General features: G+C 37.1%; 1 protein-coding gene across 3 annotated transcripts in view; it reads right to left on the bottom strand.

Moving 5' to 3' along the window:
* The window catches only part of AK5 (adenylate kinase 5), a 243,016-nt gene that overhangs the window by 179,747 nt on the left and 50,417 nt on the right, over positions 1-12,852 (bottom strand). For all 3 annotated transcript variants that reach the window (XM_036825085.1, XM_036825077.1, XM_036825068.1), the window contains exon 6: positions 7,241-7,432. In XM_036825085.1, coding sequence (XP_036680980.1) covers positions 7,241-7,432 — 192 coding nt within the window. The remainder of the gene's footprint in view (positions 1-7,240; positions 7,433-12,852) is intronic.

The following is a 12,852-nucleotide window of genomic DNA, read 5'->3' as shown; positions in this document are numbered from 1 at the left end:
TTTTGGATATTTTAAAGCCAGGATACAAAGGTCTGTGTCACTAGGTAAATTAAATGGGTCCCACTGACTAACCCACAGAGATGGTACCCTCCTAAAGTAGGCCATGGTACTTTTTCTAGGGCAGCACTGTCTTGCCAGCTTTGCACACAGTAGGATTTGATAAATGTCTGTTGCCCAGACAGTGTGATTCCTTATAAGCTGCTCTTAAGTCAAGCCAAAAATGGATATTTCTCATGTTTCTTTGGGGTGCTTCACATTGAGGCTTTATCGGTATTAGGTTTGATGCCAGAAAGTACTGTCAACTAGATTTAAAATACTTTGAATTAAAAAAATTATTTATTTATTTATTTATTTTTACAGTAGGTCCTTGTTGGTTATCTATTTTATTTTTTTAATATATTTTTTCCTTTGTCTTTTAAAAACATATTTATTTATTTATTTCATTATTTATTTATTTATTTAGGCTGCACCAGGTCTTAGTTGCAGCACGTGGGATCTTCAGTTGTGGTATGCATGTGGGATCTAGTTCCCTGACCAGGGATCAAACCTGGGCCCCCTGCATTGGGAGCGCAGGGTCTTATGCTCTGGACCACCAGGGAAGTTGCATGGTTATCTATTTTAAATATAGCAGTGTGTGCACATCAATCCAAAACTTTCAATCTATCCCTCCTGCCCACTCCCCCCGGTAACCGTAAGTTCATTCTCTAAGTCTGTGAGTCTGTTCTGTTTTGAAAATAATTTCATCTGTATGAAAAAGTACTTTGAATTTAAAACAATTCAGAGGGCCATATATCCAGGTGCACGTATATACCATCATCACCCAAGCAAATATCTTACAGAATACCCCCATAGCCTTTCCCATTTATTAACCTTTGAAAACTCCTCCCTGACTATTTTCTATCTTAGTTACTAAATCCACCAAATAGGAATTAGTGGGGGCTTTTGGTTACGTAACAATGAATGCTTAAACAGCATATAATCAGTGATGGTATATAAAGGAAATATAGCTTCATTATGTTACATATTACAAATTTATCAACCTCAAGCATTGGGATGCAGTAACAGAATTTTCCTCCTAGTAATTTTAGGAGAATGGGTTTGTCTGAGTAAACTGTTATCGGGTATTTTCATTGCCTTTCTTCTGTTTATGTGGGCTGCTGAATTTACAGAGGGCTTGTGCTGTTTAGATTTCTTTCCTACCACCCCATGCAGTGATGCTAGTGGAGATGGTGATAATTAACCAATGGCTGTGCACTAGGAGTTTAGGGATAAGTGTACTTGTATTTAAAATCTTAGTGTTGATGCCTATGAAAATTGAAGTTAATTAAGAAATGATTATTCAGCAGTTCTGTCTATAACTTTTACTATTCCTGTTTATTTTCCCTCTGGTTAGGAGTGCCTGGTGGGATGGGAATTACATAGTTTCAGTGGTAAATTTGAAATACATCATGGGAGCATTCTCAAATTTGAAGGCAGTCATACGGGCAAATTAAGCAAATGTAGTGCCAATGGGGTTATCTGGGGGCTCAGGGACAATGCCTGGTGAATCACTAATAGTGTGGTTTTGACAAGGATGTGTTTTCTATGCCAGGGGTTCCCCAGAACTGATGCCAGTTTATGATGAAGTGTTCCTTAATCCATAACAAAATGACAAAAATAAGGCAAATGTTGGGAATTTTTCTTATAGTCAAACAGATTTGTTTAGAGACTTTATTTGGAGCTATGTTATTCCTAATTTTTTGTGCTAAAAATATCCCTTTCAAACAATGGCAATAATAGATTATTTTCCTTTCCAATGCCCTCATTTAGTAAAATTTTTTAACATGTCAACTTGGGAAATGCAAATTAAAACAAGATACTACTACAGACCTACTAGAATGGCCAAAATCTGGAGCACTGACAACACCAAATGTGTTACTGGTGAGAGTGCAAAATGGCACAGTCACTTTGGAAGACAGTTTGGCAGTTTCTTTCAAAACTACACATACTCTTACCAGCAAACATGCTCCTTGGTATTTATTGAAATGAACTGAAAACTTATGTCCACACAAAAATCTGTACACGGATATTTACAGCAGCTTTATTCATAATTGCAAAAACTTGGAAGCCACCAAGATGCCCTTCAGTAGGTGAATAGATAAACTGTGGTATATCCAGACAGTGGAATGTTATTTAGTGTTCCAAAAAATGAGCTATCAAGCCATTGGAGGAAACCAAAATGAAAGAAGCCAATCTGAAAAGGCTATATAGATTCCAATTATATGACATTTTGGAAAAGGTAAAACTATGAAGACAGTAAAAAGATCAGTGGTTGTCAGGAGCCAGGCTGGGGGATGTGGATGGGTGAGGGATGAATAAGCAGAGCACAGAGGTATTTAAGGGCAGTGAAAATACTCTATATGATATTGTAATGATGGATACATGTCACTGTACATTTGTCCAAAAGCATAGCATGTACCACACCAAGTGTGAACCCTAAGGTAAACTGTGAACTTTGAGAGATTATGATGTGTCAATATAGGTTCATTAACTGTAACAAATATAACACTCTGGTGGAGGATGTTGATAATGGGGGAGGCCATGCCTGTGTAGGGGCAGGAAGAATACAAGAAATCTCTGTATCCTCCTTTCAGTTTTGCTGTGGGCCTAAAACCGCTCTAAAAAAATGAAGTCTTAAAAAAAAAAAACCAACTTCATCTTAGCCCCATTAAAATTTTTTTCCTGATCTATTAATTACTGAAATAGGAAATCACTGGCCTATGTGGCCTTGTTATATGCTAAGATGGTTTATAATTAGTCTCTCACTTGCTTCCCTAGGAAAATTGGTGTTGGTGAACAAGAAATAATCCTGTTTTAACATCTTTCACATTTCCTGGCTGAAGAGATCCAGTCAGTTAATCAGGGTATTAGTTAGTAGGCCTCTTCATACATCCTATGACTCTAGCTGACTTCTCATTTTTAAGTTATGCTTCTCTTGCTTCCTCCTATAAAAAGTCCAGAAGAAAAATGACCATCAGCTTACTTCACAGTCTAAAACTAAATGTGGACCTTCACTGATTGCCATGCACATTAGGTAGCGTTTGTTCAATGCACATGAGTGTGCAACCATTTCCCTGGTAAGTTGAGTGTTGTTCCAGCTGAGTGGAATATCCAATGGCACATGCATTTTGGAAAATAATAACATAAACACTACGTTTTACCCTATTATTTTTCAAGCATTTAAAAAGACCCTTTTCTTAAAAATATAAACAAAACAGCATATATTTTTTAAAGAGTTCATCAAGCTTGTAAAGACTTGACCTGTTTCAACTAATAATATTTCTTTTTTTTTTTCTTGGCCGTGCTGCACGGCTTGTGGAATTTTAAGTTCCCTGACCAGGGATCGAACAAGGGCCCTCCACAGTGAGAGCACAAGAGTCTTAACCACTGGACCACCAGGGAATTCCCACTATTTCTTTAAAAAGGGTTCCACCTTGTGAAGATGACTAAAACAAAGACTAAATAAAATACAATAAAGATAAAAAATTATCTCTAAGCAGACACATTATTGGGGTTCTTATACAGTTTCACGAAGTCCAAGAGCTCCAAAATGTCATGAGACATAGCTTACTCAGTAAGACTAAATAAGTAGCTTTCCTAGTCCCAGGAATACTAAAACAAACTTCAAAGAAAACTTCTGATAAACTTTGGGAACTCACAGCATCCTAATCTTTAATTAGGAGCAAAAGGCTGTAAAAGACATGATGAGCTATTACATCCAACCTACGGTAAGTTAAAAAACAACATACAAGCTTGTCTGAAAAGATTCTATGAAGTCCCTAACATACTAGCCTTGTGATTTCCTATCATTTAATTCGTACTTGCATGGATGACTGTATACAGACAAGTATTAGAAAAGAATAAAAGTGAAGCAGTCCATGTGATGGGAACGATGTCAATAAGATACAGTATTCAGGCAACAGCCTGTTTTCCTGGCTATTTTGATTAGGTTTTCTCTTCAAACTGGATTTGTTCTTCAGTCAAATCTGCCAATCGATACAGTTAATGTTGAAGTGAAAAAGAAAAAAGAATGGGTTGACATCTGTTACAATTCAACTACCATATTGACACATACCTATTATATAGCTTGATTACACGGGTGATAAAGAAGTCAAAGAAAACACTGGGACAATTTTCTAACTGATTAACAGACACTTTTAAAGAAAAAAAAGAGAATTGGGGGAAAAGTTTTTAAAATCTAAATTCTTCATTTTGGACTTCTTCAACAATCTATCTATGGGAGAAAAGGCAACAGAGTACCCTCCAAGAGCACGGATTTGTTAGTGGTAATTGTAGGTTCCAAAAATGGTCATTAGAGGTGGAAGGAAGAAAAAGGAGGAAATATGAAAATTACAAAATAATTTCAATCACTTATATGTCACAACATTCCTGACACCATTCTAAGCACTAGATATCCACTTACTCCACACAATTACACTGAGGTAGGACCGATGATTATATCCACTGCATGGGTCGGGCATCTGAGTCACAGACAAGATAAGTAACCTTCAGGAGGTCGCACGGGTGGTAGGTGATGCAGCAGGAATCTGCACCAGGCACTGTGGCTACATGGTGCATCCGAACCATGACCTCTGCACTGCCATCGTCCGCCAGGCTACATGCATTCTCTCATTTCACCCATACAACATTATTATGTCGGTAACGTCATTTCCAAGTTATAGATAGAGACTGAGTCCTAGAGCACCATGAATTTATTAAATGGCAGTGGAGCTGAGATTCCAGGTGAAGGGTTTCAGACTCTAAATCCCTAGGGAAGAGGAGCACCAAGATAAAGTTTCTCACCTGGACTGAGAGGTATGTGGTCTCTGTGGTCTTTAAGAACCTCACACCAAGATCAATGATGAATCCTACACGCGGGCAGAGAGAGTCTGTTCTACTCACTACGGGGCTTTCCTGTGGTGCACGACATATATGTGAGGCCCCCCTGTACATTCTCCTTTACAACAGTCATCACACTTAATAACTCATTGTTTAATATCTGTTTCCCCATAGACTGCAAGCTCTGTTCATTTACTGGCAACGTACTGTGTACCAGAGAGGCACTGTTCTAGGAGTTTGAAGAGTGTCAGGAAATAAAATAAAGATCCTTACCTTTTGCTTATTTAGCATTGCGCCCCTAGCACCTAGCAGAGGGTCTGGCACCAGTTGGTTCTCAATAAATATTTACTGAATGAATAAATGAATCAATTAGGGGGGGCAGGTAGAAGCAAAAGAAAAAAAATTACAGAGAAAAGGAAATATTTGGGTTTAATCTATTAACTCCCAGATTTTTATTAAAATCTTAATATGTTTTTGATTAATCAGATAACCGTTTTAATAATTTAACTCATCTTTAAAAGCAGAAATGCTACCAAGTATATTTTAATTCCCAGAGGGACCTATGATCCAGGTTCTGAAGGAGGACATGTGCTTCAGGATACTGCACTCCCTCTTTTGTCAGACTAAAATTTCCAGTGACATTTCCCAGAGCTTAGCCTGTGTTTGTGTTCACCGATTTTCAAAAGGTGACTTTCCAATGCAAGTCTTCTCCCAGTAATTAGAGGCATTTATCTTAAAGCTCATGGGGTTTAGCAGGGAGGTTACAGGCTGTCATCCGCATTGGTATTGACTCCCTCAATTAGAGGCAATGGCATTTCACCTCCATGCAAAATATTAGTAGATTAACAGTCCCCATTCTGCATTCATTTGGGAAATATCTTCTGCTTGTGATGATGAACGTGACAAGCAGGGAGTAATCAGAGACACTCTGGTAATACCTTTAAGCCTTGCAAACATCAGTTAAAACTCTGGCTCTGCAGCTTGCAGTTGAGCTTTGGTCTGTAGGGTAAATTTCTATTTTTATGACACGACACAGAAGTCAGCATTGCTAATTTCCAGGAGAAACAAGCAACAACCCCAACAAAAAAGAGCCAGAGAAACATCCACCCTGATTTTCTTGAATCTTTCATATCACTCAATGTCTCTTTTAGACCATAAATGGACTCTGGCATTGTGAACAACTTTCAGGTCAGACTTATAATTCTCTGACATGACAACTTTGACTCAAAGGGCAAATTCTAATAAATATTTCTTTATAGTGCTAAAAAGACTGCAAAGAGATTATTATTCAAATGTCATTGACTGTCTCTTTCAATATAAGGGCATTTTAGGCTAATGAAGAGATTTTTAACACAGTCATTGTTAGGTCATAGGAGCGCTGTGGATGGGCTTCAGTAGATTTACCTAAAATTTATGGAAAGCATCTTATGTGCATTTTATTGGGATGGGCATGTATCACTTTCATCAGATTCGCCTCAGCTTGTAGCCCCACTAGACAAGAATCTCTGGTCTCGTGAGAAGAGCTAAGGGCTGAAGGGAGGGTTATGCCGAGGTCTGCTACCACCACGGAGCACCCCGAGCTGCTCTGGGTTTTAGCGTCTTCTTCTGCAAAATGCCTCAGCTGGCCAACGATCCTCTGTCTCCTCTATTCCATAATTGAATCTCTGATGTGTGGGGATCATAAATTTAGCTGACTTTTCACCTCCAGCTTCCTGTATTCTAATAACTGTACTAACCAGTAATTCAGCTTCATCCTTCTTTGGCACATTCAGTATCATTAAACACAAAACAAACTATTTATGAACAAAGTTAATATTTGCATTGTATCGATGGAGCAGAAAGATCGATGCCTTCCATTTTGAGACAATATCACTTCTTTATGACAAGTCAAACCCTTAATAACTTTTTGGGCCATCAGAATCTCATTTCTTTATGTGGTAACCTATGATAAAGTCTAACTTACAATTTAAGTCTAATATAACACTGTATCAATTCTGTTTATAAGCCTATCAATTTTATTAGGTTTTCAGAGACAGAATAGTTGAGAAACTGGGCCAATATTGCTTAAAATGATCAAAAAATTATGTAAAAATACTTTAAAACTTGGGGGCCACAGAATTCTAGCCAAGGTTAAAATTTATCATTTTTTGTAAAATCAATTAAACTAAAGTGAAAGTGTTTTTACCATCATGGCTTAATAAAGGCAAATCAGGTCAAAATTACCAATTTTTTTTCATTGGATCTCCACCCAAGAAAAGTCACTTTTTTAAAGTAAAAGGATTTCTAAATGAGAAGAACATAGGATAATTAGAAATCTGAAAGATCGTTCTTGTACTAGACATGTAAAGTATATCTAACTTACTGTCATGATGAGCCCCTTTTCCTGGAAGTATTTAACCAATGGAGCAGCGTTCTGCTTGAAGTTCATTAGTCTCCTTTGGGTAGCTTTCAAATTGTCATCAGGCCGTCCCTGTTGCTCTGCGCGCTTCAGTAATCTTTCTTTGAGCCTCTGATTGGTACAGGCCAGGAACACCACCAAGTCGGGAGTACAGATCTGTGGAGAGCATCAAACAAGTAGACAGGCATTCAACATACCAACCAATGTGAGTGTGGGCAGTGGCATTTCTCTCTTCTGGGTCTGTGGAGGCTGCCATATGTTTGACCCTCTATGTTTTTGCCAGCATATTTCCAGGGCTACGGCTCCACACAAGGCCAGGAGGAGCTATTGCTATTACAGTCCATGTAAATGGTATACTTCAACTCACAGAGCCGTGTACAGTGGCCCTCCAAATTTCTGGAAAATACTTTTTGTCTATGCTCAAATAAGTTTTCAAGTTTCAAGTTAAGATCAACATAGGCCAAACTCTGCCAAAGGTAGATGTGACCCGTTTAGAGGGGAAATGACTACTGAGCTACAGATATTCTCTACAGTAAACAAGTACTGTTGCTATTATTACTATGTGCTGCCCCTTTAAAAGTATGTACTGTATGCCGGGCCCAGTGCTAAGTTATTTCCTTATGCTGTTGCTAAACTTTACAACAGTCTGCAAGGTAAATATTATCTCCATTTTAAAGATGAGCAAACTGAGGCTCTGAGAAATTAAGTACTTGTCTGAGGTCACATGGTCAGTAAGGTCAAAGGTGATATTTGAACCCAGGTCTGTCTGGTCTATGGTCTCTGTTCCCTCCACTATTACAAAGAATCAAATGGCTCAAAGGCCTTCATGAATTTCTGAAAATACCAAGGAATAACATGAAAAGAACCTATGAACTAAACAGTTTTTATTTAACTCAGTTAGAACTAGTAATGTATGTAAAAGATAACATGATCATTTAAAGTGAATGTACTTTCTTGTTGAAAATGGGACAAGAAAAAGAGGCAGTTTTGCATAGCGCTTTAAAGAAACGAGCTCCAAAAATTTTTTACTGTATCCTCACGTTAGTAAATTATTTGAGCATCTACCTCAGTAACTATATACTTATTAAATTATAAATTATGCATGAATGTATGATAGCCATGTACTACCATACTAATATATTGTATGTATGACATATGTACATACATACATATGTATGTATGTAATATATTGTATAATAGTATGTATGTTGTAAAATACACACAAAAATACAATTTTAAAAGGGTGACATATGATAATCGTAATTTTAACATTTTCTTCCCACACTACAGTGGTTTGCCTTGTGCACTCTTGAGACCACTGGCTAGAAAATGGACCCTGGAGTCTGGGAAACATGGATTACAGTTCTTGCCCTAGGATTTACCAGCTGAGCTCTGGGCATATGGCTTAACTTTACTAAGCCTCCATGCCTTCAGCTGTCAAAAGAGATACATGAACCTCCTACCTGAGTTATTATAAAGATTAAATAAGATCAGCACAAACTTGATCAATGGTAGGCGCTCAACGAATTTTAGCCATGTTTACTATCTCTTGGTTTTCATGATTCTATATTGTCCTGGTTCTCATTTAACTTTTTGTTCTGTATTTTCTTTTTCTCTTTGCTCAAATTTTTTTCCTTAAAAATATAACACTCACAAATAATGATGTTTATGAGCCTTAGATAATGTTTTGTTTTGTTTTTCCCTCTCCAGGTTCTTATTCTCTCAGCTCCCTTCCACTGTTCTGGTTTCAACCACCTATCTTTTGTTGATGGATTCCAAATGTACATTTTCAGCACTGACTTTCAACAGCACTTATGTCCTACATTATCAAACGCTTATATGACGGCTCTACCTGAAAGTCTTTTTTTTTAAGTTTTTTTGATGTGGATCATTTTTTAAGTCTTTTTAATTTGTGACAATATTGCTTCTGTTTTTATGTTTTGTTTTTTGACCGCGAGGCATGTGGGATCTTAGCTCCCCAACCAGGGATTGAACCCACACCCCTTGCACTGGAAGGCGAAGTCTTAACCACTGGACCGCCAGGGAAGTCCCTGAAAGTCTTAATATTACATGTGACTCAGCAAGACCAAATCAGTCCCAGCACCTTTTTACCTGAATGAAATTCCCATCTTGCTTATATATGTATTTGTTTATTTATTTATTTTTATGGTAGCAACACTACTTTCCTGAATCTCTCAACTAGATGTCTTTTTTAAAACTATTTTTTAATTGAATGAAAGATTCTTTTTAAAAAAAAATAAATTTATTTATTTATTTTTGGCTGCGTTGGGTCTTTGTTGCTGTGCGCAGGCTTTCTCTAGTTGCGGTGAGTAGGTATGGGAGCTACTCTTCGTTGTGATGCGTGGGCTTCCCATTGCGGTTGCGGAGCACGGTCCCTAGGCACACGGGCTTCAGTAGTTGTGGCTTGTGGGCTCTAGAGAGCAGGCTTAGTATTTGTGGTGCTCAGGCTTAGTTGCTCTGTGGCATGTGGGATCTTCCTGGACCAGGGCTCGAACCCGTGTCCCCTGCATTGGCAGGTGGATTCTTAACCACTACGCCACCAAGGATGTCCTGAATGAAAGATTCTTTAAATTCTATAGTGCTTTACAATTTTCAAAAGTTTCACAAATGTGATTTCATATAATCACATAATAACTCCTTTTAAAATTCCCTACTCTTATATTGCCCCTCCTCCCTTCCCCCTGGTAACCACTAGTTTGTTCTCTATATCTGTGAGTCTGCTTCTTTTTTGATTTATTCCCTAGTTTGTTGTATTTTTAAGATTCCACATATAAGTGATATCATATAGTATTTGTCTTTCTCTGTCTGACTTATTTCATTAGCATAATGCCCTCCAAGTCTATCCATGTTGCTGCAAGTGGCATATACAACCACCTCTTCATCCGTTCATCTGCTGATGGACATTTAGGTTAGTTCCGTACCTTGGCAATTATAAATAACGCTGCTATGAACATTGTGTCTTTTCGAATTCTCAGCTAGAAATCTTAATATCATTTATAACCCTTATCAAAACTTCAGTCTCTCGGAGCTATCACCATGGACTGTGGAGTTTTGTCTTGAAACACTACTCAAATTCCCCTTCTCCCAGTTCCCACTGCCATGGTGTAAGCACAGGCACATACGTGCATAAGTGATTAAGAGCATGAATTTTAAAATCAGATCATGCTGATTTTATATGTAGAATCTGCTATTAGTCATTTGTCCTTGGGCAAAAGGTTCAATATCTCTGAACTTCAGTTTTCTCAATTATTTTTCCCTTCCCATCTCAGTAGTTTAATATGTCCCATAAAACACTTTTAAGTAGCTTTTGAGAACCCTTAACAATTTACAAAATCACTTTGTAATTTTTGTGTGATATATGGTAAAGAGATTATCTGAAGTTAAAACTTTTATACTATCAAATATTATAATGCAAAATTCAAATTAAATAAAATCTTTGGTAATATTCAGTCTTACCCAACATAACAAATGACATCCTTTTAAATTTACTTTGAATAGCATATAAGGGAGAAGACAATTTCTGACAAATAAATTAAAATGACAGGGCTTCCCTGGTGGTGCAGTGGTTAAGAATCTGCCGGCCAATGCAGGAGACACGGGTTTGAGCCCTGGTCCGGGAAGATCCCACATGCCGTGGAGCAACTAAGCCCGTGCGCCACAACTACTGAGCCCACGCACCACAAATACTGAAGCCCGCGTGCCTAGAGCCCATGCTCCTCAACAAGAGAAGCCACCACAATAGAAGCCTTCATTTCACAAGAAAGAGTAGCCGCCGCTTGCCGCAACTAGAGAAAGCCCATGCACAGCAGCAAAGACCCAACACAGCCAAAAATAAATAAATAAAAATAAATTTATTAAAAAAAAATTAAAATGACATTATATTGTTCTTGGTTTGGTCATATTGTATATTAAAATATGGAAAAAACTTCAGCTACTAGCTCAGTGTTGAATGCAGGTAAAACTTGCATTTAGAAATTCTTGCATTTTGCATTTAAACAAATTTTGCTTTACTTATTAATACTTTAATACATTTTGTGTTTTGTTTCAGACTGCAATGTATGTGCTTCTCCCTACTTAACACAATGAGGTTATGGGAGACTTAAATATGTAATCATCACTATATTTTGTCTTTTAGAATTGGCTTTTGAAATTAGCTTGAAATTTATAAAAGACTTTTTTACACTTTGAATAAAACTGCATTTTGTTTATTTTAATTAATAGACTTAAAAAAAAGCAGTTGTAAGTTTACAGGAAACGAGTAGAATATCTAAGATATTTGTTGTTGTTGTTTCTTTAACTTCTCCCAATACTTTTTATTGCAGAGCTCTGTAGTTTTCTATGTAATGTTCTTGCCCATTTAAAAATTATTCCTACATATTTGATATTTATTTTTATTTTTTAATATATTTTTTATATCTAAGATTTTTGATCAATGAACACAACTTCAGGTCTGATATAGATGACTTTGAAGTGAATCTGCAAAGTTATTTAATTTTATAATTGTAATTAACTTGCTGTCTTCTCTTGGTATAAACTAAACAACATATAACCAGTGATACAAAAAATTAAAACGTGGAACAGGCGAGACCTCCATGGCAGCTGGGATAACCAGCTGACTGTGCTCAGCAGTGATCTCAGCCACAAGCATGCTCACCTGATTCCTAGTCACCCCCACATATGCCCACTCATTAGGACCCTCGTTCTCCAACAGTGCTCAATTTTAAAAGAAAAAATTTAATTGTTTATGTTTTTTTCCCCCAAAATGTAAAATAGAAGCAGATACCATTCTTTCCCAGAAGATGTGAAGCACCTAGAAAGTTTTCATGAAATTCACTCATGAAACGTTGAAAAGTATCACCAAACAAAGTGGATCCTTGGCATACCTTTTCTTAGCCTATGTTCTCAAAATGTATTTGCTGATTGAATGAATGAGTGAGTAAATAAATAAATGAGAACAAAGACCAAGATATCACTTTTGTCTACATGGAAGTAAACTTCCCAATTGCTGATATTTTTTCTCCCATTGGATCAACTAAATCAATCTTTTTTTCCCTGTCATTATATGGACAAGTCAATCTTCCTCTATCCATTTTCTCAAAGTCCTTATCTGAATGATTACTCTGTTAAAAAGAACCTATGACCATCTTTGATTAGCAAAGATGTATTATTCACAGCATCAGACTACTAAGTGAGCTTATTTTAGTGAGCTCTCTTCTTAACTGTCAGTGCTTTTGACTGCCCTATTCTTTATGAAGACGTGTTAAAAGGCCTATACTCCATAGTTCAGATCACTGTCAGAAACCAAGAAGCAAAGTATGAAAAAAAAAAAACCCCACAAAGAGAGAAGATCACAGTTGGAACAAAAACTGGAATGACAGAAATAAGAGATGAGAAAATCTTGGAGGTTATCTAGCCCAAATTAATGCCAAACCTGTAATCATCTCTACAATCTCTTGACAAGTGATTTTTAAACTTGAACCTTTAAACTTGAATGTTCTTTGTGAGCATTTCTTGTGATGCCTCACTACTTTTGAGGCAGCCCCTGTCATTACTGG

This window comes from Balaenoptera musculus, chromosome 1 (genome assembly GCF_009873245.2).
Source record: "Balaenoptera musculus isolate JJ_BM4_2016_0621 chromosome 1, mBalMus1.pri.v3, whole genome shotgun sequence".
Taxonomy (NCBI): domain Eukaryota; kingdom Metazoa; phylum Chordata; class Mammalia; order Artiodactyla; family Balaenopteridae; genus Balaenoptera; species Balaenoptera musculus.
The sequence above is the reverse complement of the archived record's forward strand: the minus strand, read 5'-3'. Positions and strand labels throughout refer to the sequence as shown.